Source organism: Malaya genurostris, chromosome 3 (genome assembly GCF_030247185.1).
Source record: "Malaya genurostris strain Urasoe2022 chromosome 3, Malgen_1.1, whole genome shotgun sequence".
Lineage (NCBI taxonomy): Eukaryota > Metazoa > Arthropoda > Insecta > Diptera > Culicidae > Malaya > Malaya genurostris.
Window position 1 is genome coordinate 161,559,869 of NC_080572.1, and position 23,672 is coordinate 161,583,540.

At 35.5% G+C, this 23,672-nt stretch overlaps 1 protein-coding gene across 2 annotated transcripts in view; it reads left to right on the top strand.

Annotated features, from left to right (window-relative positions):
- LOC131435446 (putative phosphatidate phosphatase) overlaps window positions 1–23,672 on the top strand; it is a 47,282-nt gene that overhangs the window by 21,144 nt on the left and 2,466 nt on the right. For both annotated transcript variants that reach the window (XM_058603342.1, XM_058603341.1), the window contains 3 exons: window positions 10,398–10,504; window positions 10,581–10,625; window positions 20,980–21,180. In XM_058603342.1, coding sequence (XP_058459325.1) covers window positions 10,398–10,504; window positions 10,581–10,625; window positions 20,980–21,180 — 353 coding nt within the window. The remainder of the gene's footprint in view (window positions 1–10,397; window positions 10,505–10,580; window positions 10,626–20,979; window positions 21,181–23,672) is intronic.

Below are 23,672 nucleotides of genomic sequence, written 5' to 3' on the forward strand. Positions count from 1 at the left end.
AGTTGATAAAATCTTAGAACTTGTCCTGTACACCAAAAGCTGAGTGCTGTGACATTTGGTAGAAACAGGAAATCAAATTTCGCGGCAAATTTTATAGCCAAGAGCGTCTCTGTTTAGTAATTTAAATTCGGATCGAATCAACATTAGCCTTCTTCACAGGATGAAAACAAGTATTTACTAAACAAATTTAAAAAAAAATGTAAATTGGAATGAGTTGGATTTAGCATTCATAATTAGTACGAAATTAGAACAGGTAGTAAATATCAAGTGATGATCGCTGAGCAACATACCGTAAATGGTACTGCAAATTTTATGGAAGATTGGCATACATTGATTGGACATATGTTCATCTCAATATTCATGCAATGCTGGTGGAACTTGTCAGGAAGACAATCAATGGAAGCTAAGGCTTATAATCCAGTTGTGTCGTATGCTTGATCCTTAACCTGGAAAGACTCCTAGTATCAATAAAGACAGCACTCTAAAATTTGTAACATGATCACCAACAATTCATTTTAGGTTGGATTTTTTTTCTAAACTCTCAAGGAACAAATAAACACATACCTTAGCTATACAGGGTCCGTCATCTAACTTTTTTTGAACTAGCGGTTATTTTGACATTGGTAACCTTAATGTCACTTCTGATTTGATAGAAACTTAGTTGTATCCTTCCGCTGAACGAAAATGATTGTGTATACGCTTAAGGAACGCGTGAAAATAGTGCAGTTTTACTTTGAAAATCATGATAATGTTGCGGAATGTGTGCCTAGAAAATCATTTTCTCGGATGAAGCACATTTTCATCTCGGTGGGTATGTTAATAAGCAAAATTGTCACATCTGGGGGACGGAAAACCCGCACGTTATCATGGAGAAGCCGATGCATCCTCAGAGAGTGACGGTTTGGTGCGGATTTTGGTCTGGTGGCATCATTGAGTCATTTTTCTTCGAAAAAGAGGTAGGAGCCGCCGCCACGGTCAATAACGAGCGATACCGCGCCATGATTTGCGATTGGTTCTTCCCGTTACTTGAAGAGGAATACTTGGACACCATTTGGTTTCAACAAGATGGCGCTCCGTGCCACACACCCAACGCTACGATCGATCTTCTGCGCACAGTCTTCGAAGATCGAATTATCAGTCGAAATTCGGAAGTCGTTTGGCCGCCTCGGAGCTGTGATTTGACGCCGTTAGACTATTATCTTTGGGGGGCTGTCAAAGATAATTGTTATGTGGACAAGCCAGAGACAATTCAAAACCTTGAAGGACAACATTCGTGCAGCCATAGCTGAAATAAAGCTGCATTCAATCGAAAATGTACTAAAAACTGGACCGACCGTATGGCGTATTGCAAGGCCAGCCGAGGCAGCCATTTGAATTAAATTATATTCCCAATTAACCGGAAGGATTGCACTTTAATATGGAAAAATAAATTTTGAAATCGGATGAACCGTTTGTGTTTTATTTCATGTTTGAAAAAAGTTACATGGCGGACCCTGTATTTTTGCAAAATTCGTTAATTCACCTTGGACTTAACGCTACCCATTAAATCCTGAGCAACACTAGTCATGTACCGAGTTCTAATATTATTAATTATTAGACAAAAACTTTGGAAACCCATGCCGATGGAACTTGCCAGGAAGACAATTAAAGGAAAGCTAAGTTTCAAATCTAAAAATACAGACTCGATTTGTGCTTACGTTGAAAGTAATACAAATCATTCGTTCCGTTATTTTCATGGAAGCTAAATTGAATATCTGATAACAACCGTTCGTCTCAACCCAAGTCTTGAGATGTCGAAAACATTCCCGACTGCAGATCAACATAGTATCAGTTTTATATGGAAACTTAACCTTTACTTGCTTCAAAATGAAACAATATTTTTATTAGAGATATTTATAATTTCAATAAGTTGGGACGGGCTAGCGGGATTCTGTAAGACCATCGCCTTTTCGATACTCAACCCCGTTCATAGGGTCAGTTTTCTCAACCTGAGAGGCGAATGATCAGTAAGGTTGGTGGAAATTTTATAAAAAATCAATAAACGTGTGTTGAGAACAACAAGTTAAAATCAACTCCGCCTGACGAAAAAAGCAAAGCCTTGGTATTACATTCCTGTAGTGGAATTTGACCTTCTGTTTCAACAGACTTCGCAGCCAATTCAGAGTGTACAGAACAATTGCATGGCTGGTGCTACGATTCTACTGTCACTACGAATCCTTCCAGGTCTGGGCTCGAACATACGACAACAGGTTTGTAAGACCAGTGCCCTATGCAATGAACCGTCAACCCGGGACGCCTGACGTAGGATTATTATTATTACACGACAAGAGGGTAATTAAAAATTCCTTTTCGAAAAGCAGACTTAGTGGGGGCTAGGGTCTAACCGATAAAAAAAAAGATCAAAAGCATTCTAGTTCAGAAGATGAACCAAAAATATTTTCCTTTTATAGAAATAATACAGGTATTACATTCCTGTAGTGGAATTTGACCTTCTGTTTCAACAGACTTCGCAGCCAATTCAGAGTGTACAGAACCATTGCATGGCTGATGCTACGATTCTACTGACACTACGAATCCTTCCAGGTCTGGGCTCGAACATACGACAACTGGTTTGTAAGACCAGTGCTCTATGCAATGAACCGTCAACCCGGACGCCTGACGTAGGATTATTATTATTACACGACAAGAGGGTAATTAAAAATTCCTTTTCGGGAAATCAGATTTAGTGGGGGCTAGGGTCTAACCGATGAAAAAAAGATCAAAAGTATTCTAGTTCAGAAGATGAACCAAAAATATTTTCCTTTTATAGAAATAATACAAAATAGCAAGCTTGAAGGTAGTTTTAAGACAAATGTTATATATAAAAATAAAAAAAAACTATGTAAATTATGCATAATGCTGTGATGGGTATTTCTTTCCATGACTCTTTCTCAGAACTAAACATGAAAATTAAAAAGTAATAGTGAAATATTTGATAAATGACATAAATTCTTTTCAATTCAAGAATTATCAAAATATTCTTAGTTGCTAAATTAGACAATATTTTCTCACAAACTGAGTTTTATTGGATTCTGAGATGATTGTGTCTTTCATTGGTTTTCATACACTAAAAAAATAAGTTTTTTCGAAGAACGGTTTATTTCAAATAACTGTTTTTCGTTAAAAGTGTCCAACTTGAAATTTTGACGGTATGTAGAGAACATAATTACCTTTCTAGGAACAAAATTTCATCCCAATCCAAAGTGGATTTTTTGCCTTCACCGTAAAACCGACTTTTGAACCGAGGCCCGGAGGGCCGAGTGTCATATACAATTCGACTCAGCTCGTCGAGTACGCAAAATGTCTGTGTATGTGTGTATGTAACGTTTTTTGCACTAACTTATCTCGGAGATGGCTGAACCGATTTTCACAAACTTAGATTCAAATGAAAGGTCTTGTAGTCCCATACAAAATTCCTGAATATTCTTTGAACCGGACTTCCGGTTCTGGAGTTATGGGGTAAAATGTGCAAAAAAAATGAAAACATGTGTTCTAACTTTTCTCATAGATGTGGTCCCATACGTAATTCTCAAAATTCATCCGGATCCGACGTCGGCGTCCGGAAATATATGGTAAAGTGTGTTAAAAATTTTATACCATCACTAAAAAGGGCGAAAAACCGTAAAACGTTTTCTAAATCGACCTCAAATCTTCTCCAATTGATAGTTTTTATCAGTAGACGGTCAAACAAACCATTTTCGGTTATTCTTTAAAGAACAGAAGAAACTATTTTGAAGAATGCCACAGTATTATATATGATAGTATGATTGATATGAGAAAGGCATCATTACACCACTAGATGGATTAAAACAGGTTTTGCCTTTCTCATATAGAAAGGTTATGCAATCACTGTGAAAACCGACTTTTGAACCGAGGCCCGGAGGGCCGAGTGTCATATACCATTCGACTCAGTTCGTCGAGTACGCAAAATGTATGTGTGTGTATGTGTGTGTGTGTGTATGTGCGTATGTGTGTATGTAACGTTTTTTTGCACTAACTTTTCTCGAAGATGGCTGAACCGATTTTCACAAACTTAGATTCAAATGAAAGGTCTCGTGGTCCCATACAAAATTCCTGAATATCATTTGGATCCGACATCCGGTTCCGGAATTATGGAGTAAAATGTGCAAAATATTGTAAAAATAAGTGCACTAACTTTTCTCGGGGATGGCTGAACCGATTTTCACAAACTTAGATTCAAATGAAAGGTCTTGAGGTCCCATAAAAAATTCCTGAATATTATTTGGATCCGACTTCCGGTTCGGGAGTTATGGGGTAAAATGTGCAAAAAAAAGAAAATATGTGTTCTAACTTTTCTCATAGATGGAGCGACCGATTTTCACAAACTTAGATTAAAATGAAAGGTCCTGTGGTCCCATACGTAAGTCCTGAATTTCATCAGGATCCGACTTCCGGATCCGGAAATATAGGGTAAAGTGTGTTAAAAATTTTATACCATCACTGAAAATGGGGAAAAACCTTAAAAAAATTTCTAAATCGACCTCAAATCTTTTCCAATTTGATAGTTTTTATCAGTAGACGGTCAAACAAACCGATTTCGGTTATTCATTTAAGAATCGAAGAAATTTTTTTTTGCCTTTCTCATATAGAAAGGTTATGCAATCACTGTGAAAACCGACTTTTGAACCAAGGCCCGGAGGGCCGAGTGTCATATACCATTCGACTCAGTTCGTCGAGTACGCAAAATGTCTGTGTGTGTTTTTTGCACTAACCTTTCTCGGGGATGGTTGAACTGATTTTCACAAACGTAGATTCAAATGAAAGGTCCTGTGATCTCATACGTAAGTCCTGAATTTCATCAGGGTTCGACTTCCGGATCCGGAAATATAGGGTAAAGTGTGTTAAAAATTTTATACCATCACTGAGAAGAGCGAAAAACCGTAAAAAGTTTTCTAAATTGACCTCAAATCTTTTCCAATTGATAGTTTTTATCAATAAACAAACACAAACAAATCTATTTCGGTTATTCTTTTAAGAATCGAAGAAAAATAATTTTGAAGAATACCACAGTATTATATATGATAGTATGATTGATATGAGAAAGGCATCATTACACCACTAGGTGGATTAAAACAGGTTTTTTTTTGTAAGTCGGCTTGAGATTTTAAAATCGACATTGAGTTTTCAAATTCCATTTTTAAAATCGATTCGTAGAAGTCGATAAAGAATTTTTTTCAATATTTTTATTCCAAATATTTACTAATTGTAGGAAAATTACTCCTACAACATATTTTATGACGATTTGTCATTTTTAGCCTGTAGCCATTTGAAAAAAAAATCGGTAAATAAAGTTTGACTCCTTTTAAAAGACAGTCTAGATCATTTTTAGAAAAACAAAGTATGCAAAGTGTTTTTTTGTGAAAAAGTCTTCATGTACAGAAAGTTTCATAAAAAAACTGAGAGGGTGCTGTAAATTCTGAACACGTTTCAACGCGAAATTCGTCAGCTGTAATACCTCGCCTCAGTAACAAAAACCGAAAAGTAAAACGTTGAGGTTGGGGTTTTTATATGTAGAAAATGTGTGCAAAATTTGAAAATAATTGGTGAAATAGTTTTTAAATGACGATGAACACAGACTTTTAAAGCGTGTTTTCGAGAAATACGTGTTTAAAATTTGTTGTCTATCGAAGGAAACAATTTATTTTTCTAGGGGGTTGGGTCTAACACGAAAAATCGTATTTTTTCTTTGTTTTTTATTAAAACAAAACATTTTATAAATGTTTGGTCAAATTTTCATGTCTCAAATTTGAGTGAGTGTCCATAAACAAATATGAGTTAGAGGTTAAACTATTGATGAACCATTTTCGATTGATGATAAACTATCTATCGAATCCATACTATACCTGTAACAATCGGGCATAAAGTTATTAGCTTTCTCAAAATGTTCTTTCTATTTTCCGATGCTGTTAAGATTTTACTTACAATCTCAAGAAAACAGCAAATTTTGAGAAATGCAAAAGAAGTGTTCTCCCTCGTCGCTTGATATATTTTCACGAAAAAACATCACTTCATCGAGAAACATAATCTAAATAAACTGATATTTCTATTCTGGATTTCCGTTAAATTATAGCGGAGAAAACTGGCTTAACGTTTTTATACAAGGGCTGTTTGTCAAGAATTGTAAATTGTAAATTTTTAGAACCAGGATACACATTCTTTAGTCCTGAATTCTTCTTAGGTTCTTTACTCTGTAATGTAGAAAAGGACTTGTTGATGTTTCTTTCTATAGAAATGACAAAGATGCCTCCCCAATAATTTCATCAGAGCTAGAGTCCTGGGGAAAATGATTAAAAAATGCGTGTTGTGGACCAGAAGGAGGATCAGAATGTTTCACACTTGTATGTTGTTAAATCTGACTTATTTTGGGCATTGTCCAAACAAGGAATTCAGCTTTTTTCTATCCTGCTATAAAAAGTGTAGTACTCGCAAATGTGGGAAAATGAAATATTGAAACGTGCGTCTTTTTTCATGCAATACTTCAGAACACAATACAACTGATGCAACCCATTCAAGCAGATATGAAATAAAATCGTTTACTTTATAATTTCTACGAGTTGTTGTCCTATATAAAACGAACTATTCGGCAAAACTCATAAAAAAATCTATTCAAAATCATGAAAAAATTACATTTTTACTAAGATAGACTAATTGTACTTGTTAGTTATGAAATTTCACAATACATTGATAGTATTCGGTTTATACGCCCATTTGTTCTGTACATACATTTTCGGTTTCTATTAACAAATTTAATTGACTCAGTTGAGCCAAAAGTCTTCCCAGTAATTATGTATAACCTTTCTAAATAAAAACAAGGTATAGCAGTATTGATGTGTAACACGCAAAATTATTTTCCGTTTTATCGTTACATTTTTTTTCTATAAGAAACGTCCGATTTAGGTCGTAAAAAGTATTTTGTAATTTACAACCCAGGACAGAAACATGTTTCATTTTTTTCATGTTATGCCTAGCTCGTCCCATCAGTAACGTATAAAGTAAAAGTGACAACGACGCACAATGGATAACGGTTGGACAAAACCTCATTTTTATCGTTTATTTTTAGTTCATTTTTACATGTTTGAAATCATGACTTCTTTTATACTGCGTAGGTTTGCCAGAAAATTTATATTTTAATTCGTTTTGAAATAAGCATATCAATAATGTTCGAATAAAGGAGGTCGGAGGTGGAGGTTTCCAACACATTTTCCAATATTCCAATATGATCTCATGCTTGCTTTACTAGAAAAACAAATTAATACTTAAAATCATCCAATGATTTCCAATTAGATTTAATCGTTTGCACTAACCATTATATTTTCCATCCGAAAGTTTTTGCCATTTGAAAAAAAACATGCATTGTCCAGGTTTCGTTAAAAGATCCGCCTCTGTATAACATCAACTTCAAGTTCAAACTGCGCCTTCATGAGAGGCTAAGTAATGACAGTAATTTTTTAAATTAATTTTTAAGTGGTCATTTGCATCAACCAAACAAGTCATTTTCTGGTTGGAGATGTTCGATTTTTTATTTCTGAGCTGTATTTATTTTCGTAAGCAATTTGTCAACAGTTTCAGTTCAATGAATTTTGTATAGGAGCCAAATTAAAACGTGTTGCATGTGACCGCTGTAAATCATGACACCAATCCTGACTGGCGCGTATTGTTGGATTGTATGTCAGAAGAAAGCAACTTACAATAAGTCACTTTACAATGATTTGACGCTGGCTTTGTGGTATCCCCTGGAAATCTTGGGTCTTAAATAAATGTGAAATGCCTTAATTACTAAATGATTAGTTGCACACTCGTTACAAACATGCGTGCAATTATTTATCTAATAAACATAACAAATTAACAATTCTATAACAATTTCAGTAAATTACAGTTGCTACTTGGACAAAGTTCGTGTTTTTTATCTGTGAAAATAATGAAAGTAAACATTCTAGCTTCAAAATTGACTGCGTGCTCGGAAATCGTATCGCGATTTTTCAACAAATTATGAATGTATTGAGAGAGAAATGAACGTCGTAAATATATGCTTCTACCACGATCGGTACTTCACACTGTCGCTGGCACTTGAACCAAGAATCATAAGATCACAAAGTCCGTCCGTTTATCAACACCAAGCACATATCTCTTTAACAGTAAAACGGTACATATAAGTTTATGCAATTGCACTGTCTATACAAGTTAAAATTATGCGAGAAGTTAAAATTTTAAATGCAGATGGACAGTAAATACGTTTTATTAATTTTAAGGGTAATGTTGCTGGGAAAATTAACATAATATTGATACGTAAATAGATATTCTGAAAGTTATATTACATTAAATGGAACATTTAGTGTATTACAGATGTTCGTCTTCACTTATTTAAGTCAGCGTAGAAAGTCATAGCAAATAATTTTCAAACATTTTACTATATTTATTTTTAGTGAAAATCTTGAGGGTTCGTCTTTCTATCCGGGATACATAGTTGTTTTAATTCTAATCGAAGGCCTTATTTTTCACCTGAGAAGTACAGTTCAATTTGACTCGTCTTTTTTTTTTCAAAATAATAAATAAATCATTGTTGAGAGCTCATTTTTTTATTGTTTATGGTAAGGAAGTTTTTCAATACTAAAACTTTGCTAACTGTGCACTAATGATGGCCAGCAGGGTTCTTAACAATTGTACAGATGGCGCATAAAATTTATTCAAGTATATTATGGACCTAAAGCGAGACAAGCTATTTTGTTGGTTGGAGCTCCCTCTTCAATACATCATATTTGATTGCGAACTGTAAACATGTGTTTATTATGTGTTGAACATGTCGCATTTCGATCCAAGTAAAGACCATTTGCGGTATGTGATGATTTTCTTGTTCAATCAAAAGAAAAAGGTATCGAAAAATCATCCAATTCTTGTTGAGACTTATGGCGATCTTGTTGTTGTCAACAAATGAACAATTTGAACAACGCATTCATGGACAAACGACCAGAATTGGCTAAGTTATTCTGCATTATCACAACGATCCTGCACATTCAACTATAGTGGTCAAAGAAACAATTTCTACACTTTTCACCACACCCGCCATGTTCACCAGACTTAACGCTGTCCTCTTTTCATCGATAGAAACGCACTGGCGGAGAAACACTTCCAAACTTTCGATAAAGTATGAAAATGACGCGATGAATGGATGTCAATGGAAGGTGAAGATTTATCTTCAGATAGTATCTATCAATTGCCTGAGAGATGAACAAAATGTTTTAAAAGCGAGGACCAATACCTGAATAACAAATATTTCACCATCATTCTGTGCACCGGGTTGACAGCTCAATGTGTATATACGAGCCCAAATGTGTGCAAAGATTCTCAGTGTTATTAAAGAGAGGACATACCTGCTAACCATGCCAAAATTCTGTACACCAATTGGCTTAGTAATCTGTTGCAACATTACAGGTCAATTCCTCAAAATGAATGTAATATCTTACCAAAACTTTGATTTGCTATGGTTAAAACTGTGGTTTCTCCAAAGCCTTAACTGTGCAATATCATTTAAAACCCTGTTTTATCTATATATAGCGGTGTGGTAATACCGTTAATAGTATTAATATTCTCATTATAATTACAATGGGATTCTTCAAAAATTAGGACTTTTGCATTGTCATTCGGACGGATTCAGTAATGGCCCTAGGAGTCGGATCCGGGCAAATTCATTCATTATTTAGTTATCCTTGTGGGTTTTCCTCAAATCCACAGACCACAGGAGCAACTGGTCGAATTAATCTACGACAGGAAATACGTACAGAAATAATAATCCTCCCGATGAATTTCTTTCCGCAGATGATCTTGATTTTATGTCTCATAGCAATGAAGTAAGTCCATCAAGAGCAATGCAACACAAACAAATCGCTTCCAATCAATGGAATAATGTAGCATATTGTCTAATAAGATTAAAATGCATGGTAATGAGGTGCGCTCATTCTTTTTTTTTTTTATTTCGACATCTTTACATTACCGGTCTCTTTGTACAGTGACATACTTCTGTGAGACAGTGGAATGTGTACTTACACTTGCCGCAAGATCAAATATTGAAATTAGATAAGCTCGACTTGCGACAAGTAGTTGTCGCACTATAATTTGTCACATCACTGGAGCTGAAGTCGTTACTCGCGCTTTTACGGAATCCTATGTTTTGTATAATTTATCTTGACGTTAACATAATGTCCAGCTCAAGCAAGTAATAAATAAAAGACAACTTTATACACCGCATTGCTTCCCTTATAGGCGCCTGTCTACCAAACCCTAAAGTAGTTTGCCTACCTGCTTACTGTACTAATATTTTCCTCATTGTGTTTAAATTGCAGTCGGATTCCCCATTCTGATATTTTACCTCATCGGTCACCCATACAAGCGAGGATTTTTCTGTGACGATGAGTCACTGATGCATCCATTTCACGAATCGACTGTCACGGTAGGTACCCTGGTAGCAACGATGTCTCGTCATATGCTAATTGTTCATGTTATCTTTCCATTTTTCCTTGTTCTAGAATTGGATGTTGTACATCATTGGTCTCGCAGTTCCCATCCTAGTGGTAAGTTTTACTAAGGACTTCAATGTTTTTATTCATTGATCACTTTAGCAATTATTCTACAGAACGACGTTATGTCGATCAAAAAATGTAACATTATCTACTACCACTCGAATCATTTTACGTCGTTCTTGGTGGTAGAGAATGTGAAAGTCACTAGATAATGCAGTTCACAACTTCCTTTAATCGCAGTAAAAGAGAAACAGTTGAAGAATCCACAAATACCCGACTGGTCGGTTGATCGAAGATCAGTCTCACTGTGCAGTGCGACTTAAGCGGCTTTCTAAGCGCTCTATCTCAGATGCACTTATTCATATTTCGTTCGTTTCCTCGGTCTAATCGGGATCTTGACGCTTTAACGTCATTTTTATCGAGTAAAGAAGAACAAATGAAAGCTGAAAGTAAATAAACACGACTCATTGGAGAAGCATGTGCTAAGTGAGCCGGCTGCGTGCATCTGTGAATGCGGGCTGTTGACCGGCTTGTGGTTCATGAAGATCAGGTCAAAAGTCTCGGAAAAAGAAGAACTTCCAGTTGAATATTGAATTAAAGACATGAGGGCAATCCAAGGCTCAAACTGCTGCATTCGAAATGTTGCCACTGAAAAAATTATTCAAGTAATGCACATTAAGTTAGAATATACACAGCAAAAAATAATGAAATTTGCACGATATGTAAATCAATACTATTATGAATTAGAGTAGTTGAATCGAAAACTTGATCCCATTAAGGGAAAACAGTTCCCTATTTTATCTGAGCTCCTATTTCCATCTCATCCTTTCATCTCATAACTTTGAACATAAATCCTATCATGAACCAAATTGTAAAATATTTTAATAATTGTTTATTCAAGAATTCTGACATTTTAGATCTGAAATTGTAATAGTACAATATTTTGATTGGATCGGAAAAGTGAACATATCAAAAGCGTTTTAGCTGTTTTTGAATATTAGTTTCATTTCCAAGAAATATGAATCAGTTCTCAATGCGGAGCAAGGCGGTTTAAGTAGAAATATTAAATAATTATAGTAATTTTACAGGTTTTTGAGGTAACGTTATTATAAATAAGATCAAATAGGGAACCATTACCCTTCATATATTTTTCAATCAATAAGACTGTAGACTTAAATTATCGCTTAGTTTCGTTTAGTATATTGAAAAATGATAAACTGAAATGTAACTTTATATTCAATTTCCTGCTCCAAAACTGTACATAAGAATGGATGTAAATTTACAACATATTTTCATCTGTGTATATGATTTATCAATTTGATGTATCAGGTTTACAACTTTTCTTCCGCCGTTTTTCGATAGGTGGCTGTACCGGCTGAGGCTGGTCAAAATACATAGATGATAATGCCTTTAAAGTGAGTGTGTACAGTGCCTAGCGAATTGTCATCGCCGTTTCAGTGACAGTTGTTCTTGTTTTCGTATTATTCACGCTCGAAAATGTCTGTTTATGTGCCCAATTCTCGCCATTTGCGGGAAGTTTTACTTTTCTGTTACAATTCCAAAAAATGCAGCTGAAGCGCATCGAATGCTCTCAGAAACTTACGGTAATGCTGCTCTGAGTAAAAGAACGTGTCGGGAGTGGTTTCAACGTTTTAAAAATGATGATTTCGATGTCGAAGACGAACATGGTGGTGGAAGAGAAAAAACCTTCAAAGATGAACAACTAGAAGCATTGCTTGATGAAGTTTCGTGCCAAACCCAAGAAGAGCTTGCCGAATCGTGGGGAGTGAGTCAGCAAGCCATTTCAAAACGTCTCAAGGCCCTGGGCATGATTCAGAAAGAAGGAAACTGGGTGCCGTATGAGTTGAAACCGAGGGACAACGAGCGCCGTCTATTTGTATGTGAGCAACTGACAAAATCATAAGGGGTTTTTACATCGAATCGTAACCGGTGATGAAAAGTGGATTCGATACGATAATCCTAAACGCAGAAAATCATGGGGAAAGCCCGGGTATGCTACTTCGTCGAAGGCAGAACCGAATATTCACGGCGCCAAAGTTATGATTTGTATTTGGTGGGATCAGCTCGGTGTCTTTACTACCAGCTCTTAAAACCGGGTGAAACCATCACAGGAGATCGTTACCTAACGCAACTGATGCGTCTTAGTCGTGCGCTTAAAGAAAAGTGGCCACAATATCAAGAGCGCCATGACAAAGTCATCCTTCAACACGACAATGCTCCTCTTCACGTCGCAAAAGTGGTCGAAAAGGGAATGTGAAGTCTTGCACCACCCGCCGTATTCCCCACATATCGTCCCTTCTGACTTCCGTCTATTCCGTTCGATGGCTCACGGCCTGGCAGATCAACATTTTCAATCCTTCGAAGAGTTGGAAAAATGGATTGCTTCAAGGATAGCGTCAAAAGAGGACTCCTTTTTTCGAGCCGGGATTCGAAAATTGCCGGAAAGATGGGAGAAAGTTATCGCTAGCGACGGACAATACTTTGAATAATACCTCTGTAAGCACTTTTTCGCAATAAAGCTTTTAATTTTGGGAGAAAGCGGCGGAAGCAAAGTTGTACACCTGATAACAAATATATTTATTGGGATATGATTGGATTTAACATTATAGAGATTTATGTCCGGTCGTCAGTCACAAACTCTATTAATTGATTTTGTCATTTGGTTATCACCAGTAGGATATCATTAAATTTCGTTATTTCGTGATTTCTGTTGTACTAAAATTTGTAAACCAACATGTGAACGAGAAGAAAGAAATAAAAAAACCTGCTAATTATCGGACTATCACAAAAACATCAAAGTATAACAAATGGTCACCATGAGTGAATTTGATTTACTTTTGAGCTATGGAATAATATTATTATTATTAAGTGATTTTTTTTCATAAAGAAAAAAAACATTATATTCTCGTTTAGTTAATTTTATATAAATCGTTTTTGTTCTTTTATAATTTATTATAATGAAACATTTCAAGAATGTTTTGTCAAGTTTTTAAGTCAATCGAAACAGAAATCTGTGTATCGAGCTCTTACTTCTTCGCAGTATGAGATAAGCAAAGATAGAGGTCAATATCTTGCTAAGTTTTGTCCCGATAGGCTTGCTAATTTCACAAAAACTGCTTGAAATGTTTTACTATAGGAAAATACAAAGAAAAAATAAATGATTTTTCAAATGTGTTAGACCCTACCCGCCCCTTAAACAATTAGCTGTAGCTGAATTACAACGATTCGAAGAAATACATTCTCCTTTTTCAAAAATCAAGTCGAATTGGTCTCTATATCCGTGCAAAAAATGGTTTGTAATACGTGTACAAAATTGCATTCATATCGGAGCAAGTCGACCCTGATTTTATATAGTTTCTACTTCTTAATTTCTGGTAATGCTCTACGTGTTGATTTCCGAAAGCTACAAGCAGGCTCAAGTTTACTTAATTGGATTGGAATACTGAGTTTTTGACTTCTCTATTTAGTACCCCAACTTTGGTTATCCGTTAAGTACCCAAACTCTGCATAATCTGCTTAGTATGTACATTTTAGGGTGAGTAATCATTCTCTTTATTTTGGGTTATACAATCTTTCAATTTCAAATTCAATCACTATGAACGTTGCTCCAACATAATTAATATATACAGATTTTAAATGGATCAGACCGAGGATACAGATTTTAAATGGATCAGACCTAGGGATATTCAATTTGATAATAATAGTTTAAAGTATCTTGTAAAACAATGCCAAGTGTGCCATCATTGGTAAATTTCTGAATTTAATTATTATTTGTAAAATTCTGTCACATTTTAGGCACCTCTGCACATAAAATGAGTTATACATTATATGTTCTTCGTCCCGAACTGTCACTTTAAAAATATCATAAGACTCGATTTCCAATTCTGAAGTCATGAAATTGTTTGTTTTGAACTTCAATCCAAATACATTTATCATAATTCAATATAAGATAACCCTCTTACAAATTAGCTTTAATCAAATTACGACGAAACGTAAAGAAAATTAAAAACGGTTATGACCTTAATACAAGAAACTGAAATTGAAACGTTTGAAAGTAGCACTACGCCGTATAAAGTCGACTGTTTCTACCAGATATATAGATTTCAAAATTTGTAAAGTTTAACTCTGATTTAAATTTGCTTTAGATCACAAATCATCACTCATTTCATTGAACTATAAATTAACATTAAATATATATATAAAAAAAGGAAAGCATCTTGAAATATATCCGAGAACTAATTTAAATCTCTGCACATATACATGATTAGAATTTTATATTTAAGCCTATTCAAGCAATGAATCAAAATGAGAAATAGCATTGCAAAACAGCAAAAGTTCCCAAAATCTAAGAATTAACATAAATTGGTAATCGTGCTGAAATATATTTTCTTTACTTCCCAATTCCTCAGAATTCTGAACTAACCAAAAGGTGGTAAACACATTCCTTTCGTAGATCTTTTGTTCTCATAAAAGTAGCTTAGACCGTTTGATATTTTATGTCCCTCACAAAAAAAAAACATTTACTCTTGATGACGATCGGTCGGTTTACTGAACCACTGAATGATTTATCACCCAATCGAAAGCGAATAACCAGTGTTCTATCCGCTACGGTACTCGGTCGTATTAATGACAGGAATGGCGATAGTGGCACATCTTATTTGTTATTATTCCTTCTGTAGGGTTCATCGTTTATTCCCGCTCTCCCCCTTTATTTGTGCATAACTGTGGTCTACGTAATAATGCATCCCAACGAGTTTCAAAAGAAAAGATGAAACACATCCGACATGTGTTTGTGGTTGCTTTTGTTGTTGTTTTTCTTATGATAAAAGACTACACGTTACGTTAATCCCTTTGAATCGGTTTCTACGTGTGCGCTGAAATCCGACATAAGTCTATGAATCGTGGTGGATGAATGAAACGATTTCAGTATGTTCTTCGTTATGTTTAATGTTCAAATAATCCGCCAAAACCAACATTTGTGAAGATGGTAAAATCAAACAAAGAGAAGCTTCAATGCTTTACAATCCGCACGACTTTTCTATATATGTCCATTGTCGTGGATGCAGATTTGTTTAACTCTACGAACTATCAATTGATTGAATTACATTTCTTGGGTCATAAGAGTATTAGTTCACGCACTCTTCCCTTGCATTCAAGCAAGCACTCATTGATCCCTTCATTGATGATATATGGATCATAAATATACAGTGCAACAAAAGCGGCGTGTGTTTCATAATGGTTGGAATAAATCTTCTGATCGAATGAGTGATTATACTATACCATGAAAACAGTTTTTAAAAATTTTCCATTCGTTCCGATCTCTTACAGTTAGAGGCAAATCACCATGAATTTTATTACTCAACGAATTAAAAAAAAATTGCATGAGCAATTCGATGCTACAATTGGACACGCTTGGTGAACGAAAATTCGTCACACTATGTGTACGCAAAAGCTGAAAATGTAACCTCTTGGATGATTTCTGCGAACAGCATCGGAAATACATGAAAAGAGACCGAACCTACAGACAATTCATGCCAGAGATACTCACGTTGTTGATGAATCAGTTCCTTGTGCATTTCCTGCAAACGGTTATTTTTGTGCCGACCAACTTTTATACCAAAAGTTACGCAGTGCTGTGAATTACGCTATATCAAGAGACTTGTGTTCCACTGCAGCACAAATATCTCGAACTATCATATATGATAACAAAAACGAAAACATGATAAACAATCCAGAATTATCACCCGACCGAAGCCTTGCGTATCTTCCCCCTACTGTCATCACACGATCTTTGCCGAAACTCGAAAGTAGCACTAATATAAGAATATTTACTTTGCCACAGACAGGCGGTATCTAATTGAATTCATTAAGTTCATTAAGTTCCTTCACGATCTTACACATCCGGCTGTTGATTATGAGACAGCTAAGTGGTCAGCAGTTGCAAGCAGCACTGCGTTTAATGGAAAACGATTAACTTAGTATTTAGCGGACTACTAGACTGGATAATCTTGATCGGTTCGATACTTGGATGGGGTATTTATGACTGTGTATTTTTTCAATTTCTATCAATAGAAAACTTGACATACTCTTTTACGCTCAATTTAGTATTTACTGCAATTTACGGCGTCTCGTGACAAAATTTACGGGTTGTGCACTGATTATGTGGTATGATATCAGATATAACAGTTCATAGTAAGTAAAAGCTAAAGATTGAGGAATGGATATTCAATTGTGTTTATTCAATGAAATAACGATATACGCTTGGATGGGAAGATTTTATTAAACCTAATTCGTATCACCGATATAATAGAAGGATTCGATGCTCTGCCCATCGAACAAATCTGTCAATAATTTCATCTATAAAACCACAGCGACGTTGCAACAGAGACAGCAATTTATTTTCAAATAATAAGCCACTGAAGCCTCTTCTGAAGTTGTGCATACAAGTTCTCACAGAGCCAAACATGACGGAGAGAACTACAAATCTCAGCGCTGAGCTAAGTAATTCCCTCTCTTCTTGAGTCTGTGCAGTAACTCATGTACACGAAAAAGACACAAACAAGAGATATACACGCAATGCAAAGTACAAGCAACTAGGGGTGAATTTGTGCATATTGTGCCATGGACGAAATCCCTCATTGTTTCATCGAATAATATTCTATTTGTATGCTATGGTATATCTTACTCCGAGTGTTTCTACCTTTTAGCAAATGTACCTTACCAGATGTATCTTTTTGAACGGAAATACAAGTTGACAATAATAATTTTTGTACTTCTTCAACATGAAGCTTAGCTCATCAGTTTCAATAGCATCACTGTTCAAATCGATGTCATTCCAATCCAACTCTTAACACATGTTCTCATATGCTGCACATATCACATTCGCTTCAGTAGCCAGTTGGGTTTAGCTCGAGACATGAATTTCAATCGTGTACCGTGTACTCCAATCGGTAGTCATTATCAGTAGACGGCTAAACAAACTCCGATTATTTTTTCAAGAATCGATGAAAATTATTTTAAAGAATACCACAGTATTATATATGAGAGAATGATTGATATGAGAAAGGCAGCATTACACCACTAGGTGGGTTAAAACGGGTTTTTATGTCACCGATCTCCCGTGTTGTATATCTGCGATTTTCTTCAATAATTGATCTGATTTGGTCTCTCTTCATCGTGTTTGCGGAATGTCGGAATGTCTTTCGATAAACGACTGCTCTTTGTGATAAATCAATGACCTATAAGACGTTCCCGCAAAGGAAAGTTAACTTGTTATATTTTAATTCTATTGTTCAAAATCTCGCCTCCTGTTTTGATGTTGATTTATTCAATGAACTCTGAGAATAAATCGAGGTACTTGCCATCACGATTTCTGTCTGAAAATATTGCCAAGATTTTCACTTAGCAGTTTTTGAGTTTTCATTTTTCCGTTACACTGGTTACTTCAATTGCCTTGCTGCTTAATAGCATGTAAATAACGTCGAATAAAATTTTAACATTTGCTTCGTTTTTAGTAATGGTTTGCTAATCTATTGCTCATGTTTAACGCCTAGCAGTATCGTAATATGCTTGATCAATTATGAGTCATTACGTAGCAGACTGATGAAACTTGTTTTGCATGTAAGAAAATCGTCAATTCGACACTTTCACGTACCAAAAACCGACATAGTTCCTACAGACCTATTTGATATTTTCTTCTATTGAAATGTTGATATTAATTCAGTTGGCAATTTCATTACTTTCTGACTGGTCGGCGGCCAGCTCAGCTCTATACTCGTTTAGAAATGACGTCGTGAGTAAATTCATGCCATTATTGAAAGTAAAATTAATTGAAATTACTAAAAACGATATATAAAAAAGTAATGTCACAACAAATTCGGAAATCTCATTGAAACTACATATGAGTGAAAATATATTACAGTGGAATTTGAGATCAGACAGTGTAGTGTATTTATTAATTAAATAAATTGTTCATATCAATCAAACATAGAAAGGCGGGTGGGTAATGTCAGAGACATAACTGGATGTCGTGAACACGAAAACAATTGACATGTTCCTTAACACTTCCGAATATCAATTGTATGAATTATGCAAGCATTCCCCCTTTTTCACATTTTTCGCAAAAACAAAGAAAGCTTCACTTGATCTCGATTACTGTGAATTTCACACAGCGAAAAGTGCACAAATCTAACCAAACTGTTCATGATTTGCACTAAACTGAGGATAATTACCTTCGATTTGCGAACAACAAATCCTAATAGTTCTTTAGAAAACTTTTAGAGCCATTAGAACGGCTGATTTTGTGTAATGCTCTCCACCGTTGTTTTTTCCCAATGCTAATGACTGGCAGCTGTAACGTAATCGCTCTTGTCTAAAGCGAAACTAGCTGTGCAAACACAAAACACATCTGCTCGCAGTGGCGATAGAATCCAAACTGATTCAATTTTTGTTGAGAGGCTTGTTTTTACCAGATTTCGTTTGTAGCTTTTTCACTAATGGGCGGTCCTAATGGCTATAAAAATAGCCGCATACAGAATTTTAATGTTGATTATTTCATTTCGGATTTGCATAATTTATTAAAAGAAACTATCAATATGCTGTAGGGATTCGTTTCTAGCATTCACAAGGACCAAATTGAGGAACTCACTGCGATATTCACCACTTTTCGGAACATTTTTCCCGGACGATTTGTTGTACAGCAGCAGATATTTTGTTCTCTTCCTTAGAACGCGTTCTGATTGGCTGGTGTTGGATCAAATGAGACAGGTTTTTCAATAGTGTACTATTGAAATACTTCAATGCTTTTGCTATACACGTTTAAATTGAAAAATTTCTATTCTATTGGTAGTGAGATTATATAAATCCTTTCACAGATCACTGAGCTATGAGCTTTAAAAATATGAGAAAGGCAAACGCGCCTTATAAATTATTCTCTTTGATACTCGTTTATACCAAACATTTCAGAAAAGTTTAATTTTGAATTATTTGAGACTATGTCACAAAACTGAAAATTTTATCATAAAATTGTGATCATATTTCCGATGGCATGTCGCAAGAATTATGTTGATTCATTAAATACAACAATAGATATTCATGATCAAAAACTTATCACTCTCTCAGAGGGTAAATTTTGAAAAGGCACCCCATAGTAAAGTAAGTCGTATTCACGACAAAAACTAAACACATCAATCTGAACTTATAAATCATGCAATCGTCATCCTGTAAAACAAAACACTAAAATCTACCCAAAATACCTATATCAGACAACCACTAAAACTAAAAGAAATCATAAAATCACGCTAAGATCAGATGACCTACCGCACCTTTCCTAAACACTAAATTTTCATTCTTGATAGACAATAAAACGTACTTCTGCATATCATTAACCCTTTCCTAGATCCTAGATGTATCCCTTCTTCTACTGAATGATTCGTCAACATTCAAAATCATTAGTTCAATCTATGTATGACGGAGGGTTTTAGTTATGTCCATCCCGAAACTAGTGAATGGCAAAATGATGGTTCTGTTCATGTACGATATTTTATTCTGTAAATTGATAAATTATATGATTAGTCATAAATTATGTGCATCATTGTTTCAACTTTTATCTTGAGGGGTTTAACTAGTTCTAAATTGATCATATTTCCAACGTCGATTGTTTATCAAACTAAAAGGTAGTGTTTTAAACATTCTACGCCAATCGTATAGATGCCATTATTTCCTATCCATTCTAGACGAATGTTGAGTTAAAGAAATAAACCGTCGTATGAAGCCACGTTGCACTACTGACGCATTGTATACATGAGCATTATTCATCGAAGAAAGCCACAAGCTCTAAATCATGATCAAGATGTAATCCTGATTCGTTTAAAAAATATAGGCAACATCAAGAACGGCTGAATCCCTTTGTGAAATTACACCGACAGCAAACCAAGTCATCGTGAAGGCTTAAATTAAATTAAATGTAAGATTTATATGACACGAGCAATTCAATTAATAATCAGCAACTTTCGCGGATTATTCGCTTTCTCACAGCATCAACGTTTCATAAGCAAAGTACATAGCAACAACATGCATGTGTTTTTTTTTCATAACAAGTACAATACGCAGAATTGGCTACAGCGAGGTCTGTCATATTAATCAGATTCATCATTGAATTTCCGCTTCCCGCCCAAACACACAGGCGACGAAACAAACTGTCACATATCGGCGGTCAACTACACACTTGTTCCAGCATGATGTTAGAAAATTCTAGCAATAGGACAAAATAAAATGCAAACGACATGCGTTGTATCGAAATGATCAGAATTATTTTCTACCTTTCATAAATATACAAACCAAACCCTCATCCGCTCATCGTTCCCTATTTTGTCGTTTTTTACAGATAATCTTCACCGAGTTGGCACGGGCGCACGTGAAAAAGTCGGATACACAGCCACTGAAGGTATACAACCTCACGATTCCATACTGGGTTGTTGAAGCATACAAATCAATCGGCATGTTTGGTTTCGGGGCCGCCTGCAGTCAGCTGCTAACCGACGTGGGGAAGTATACCATTGGGCGATTGCGACCACATTTTCTATACGTAAGTACATTACTTGTCATTTCGTCGATTATGGAATATTTTTACCGTTTCTATCGCTGCCAAAACCCAAGTCCGATAAAAACAGAGTTTTTTTATATTATTATTAAAATTAAAAATGAATATTTCCGTTCCTAAGGTCACACACTATCAGATATTTGTTCAATTTGTTTTATTATAACGTAAAGCCATAAATTTTTTCGTATATTTCATCTTCACTATTATAATGTATTTGCTAAATTCAACTCGAGAGAACTTGAGCTTCAGTCTACTTAGTTGTTCAAAAGTTGAGAATTTATAATATAATGGCAAATAGAAAAACATCGCTTCAATCGGTTTCTCCGAGATGAATGATCCGTATTTCGTGAACTAATATTCCAATAAAATTTTAGCCCAGTTTTAACGATTTTACTTTGCATTTGATCATAGAAGCTACCGATGCGTGTGGTCACCTTGTATGAAAAAAGGTGGGTGGGTAATATCAGAGCCATAGTTAGATGTCGTGAATACGAATAAAACTGGCACGCTTCTTTCACACTTCCGAATATTAGCTAGTTGATCGAGTGTGTGAATTGTGCAAGCATTTCCTCTTTTCATTACTAGAATTTGAAACGATGCAACTACACTAAAGTATGGATAAGTTACATAAAACATTCTGACATAAAATTTCACTATTTCGAAGTATTTTATAGTTCTTTATTATGGTGTTTCGGAAAATAAACTTCTAATTTGAATTCGAATTCCGATGGATGCCGCTGACTTCCGTCATCTATTTCCAAACTGACCTGTTTTGGGGCGTGAAATGAAGCGTGAGGTGAGCAACTATCATCGGCGTATTTTACGAGAGTATAAAAATGGGGCGTACTTGATTTCTTAATCCGCATAAAACCATTAAATATATTTAGAATAACCCTTTTTAAACAAATGAGTAATTCGTTCTTTTCGCAACATTTAAATCTGTATTTTCAGGAGAAATAAAATACAGATTAATCTGTACATATGACAACCCTGTTTTGCACAGCATATTTCGAAACGACACTCATACTAGTAAAAAGATATGTTCGACATCAATACTTTCATTTTCGCATTGCGTGAAATCGTAATTGAAAGTGTTAGTGATGGCGCAATTTTTTTCTCAATTCCCATTTTGATGGATCAGGATCTGCATCTGAGATGGCTCTTCGACACTCGGTAAACTCTTCCGAAATTTGACTCGGAATTCGTTGTGATTCCCAACTGGATTCCAAAGAATGACGACTGATAATTTCCACCGGTAAACCTTTGGTTATGGTTTTGCTGTGTGCGCGGCTGCAAATGTTCTTCGGCACAATTCTGCTGTTCGGCGCTCGCTTCATTCCAAAAGCGTGAGGTCTTCGATGTTGCTCTCCCGTATGCTTCGACAACCGTTGCTCAGAAAATGATGGGAAAAGTGGATTGATCATCTTTTATACCGATGCAGTTGTACAGCAGCAGATATTTTGTTCTCTTCCACAGAACGCGTTCGGATTGGCTGGTGCTGGTCAAATCAGACAGGTTTTTCAATAGTGTACTATTGAAACATTTCAATATTGTTGCAATACACGTTCAAATTGAAAAATTTCGAATCTTTTCGTAGTTAAATTATATAAATCCTTTTACAGATCTCTGAGCAATGAGCTTTAAAAATACGAAAAAGATAAACACGTTTCATAATTTTTCTTCTTTGATACTCGTTGATACCAAACTTTTCCTAAAAGTTTAATTTTGAATTATTTGAGATTATGTCATACAACTGAAAATTTTATCATAAAATTACGATCATATTTCCGATGGCATTAATTATGTTGATACGGTAATATTATGCGGTAGATACAACATGAGATATTCACGATCAAAAACTTAGCACTTTCTCAGAGCGTAAATTTTGAAAAGACGCCCCATAGTAAAGTAAGTCGTATTCACGACAAAACCTATTATTAATCCACCTAGTGATGTAATAATGACTTTCTCTTGTCATTGCACAGTGGTTCAGCGACGACGGTTTTGAAGGAGTAAGCGATGTATCAACAAGAGAGCGTCGCTCTGATTGGTCAATCGATGCAACAGCGAAGCTGTTGGAAGCACGCGAATCTATAAATAGAAGCGAAATTAAAGCTAACGTTTCAGTCCTAGCATGCTAGAGGTAGGTTGTTGCTAGACAGCAAGACAAAAACGTGCCAGAAAACGATTTGAAGCGGGCTGAGGCCAGTTGTTAGCGTAAAACCGTGTGGCTCGCTGCGAGTATTAAATTTCTCTCCATGCTCTCTCTTAAATGTGTAAAATGTGTGACTCTCGATGTGGCCGGGTGGCCAAGAAAGTTTTGATATTTTCGATTACAAGTTTGACTACATCACATAAAATCGAATAAAGCTACCGCTTGTTTGGCAGCCTTTTTGAGCCGATTTTATTTCTCTCTCATGTTTCGTTACGTTACCAGGGAACTAAAATGTGCCGCCATAGAAATGGACTTACCATTA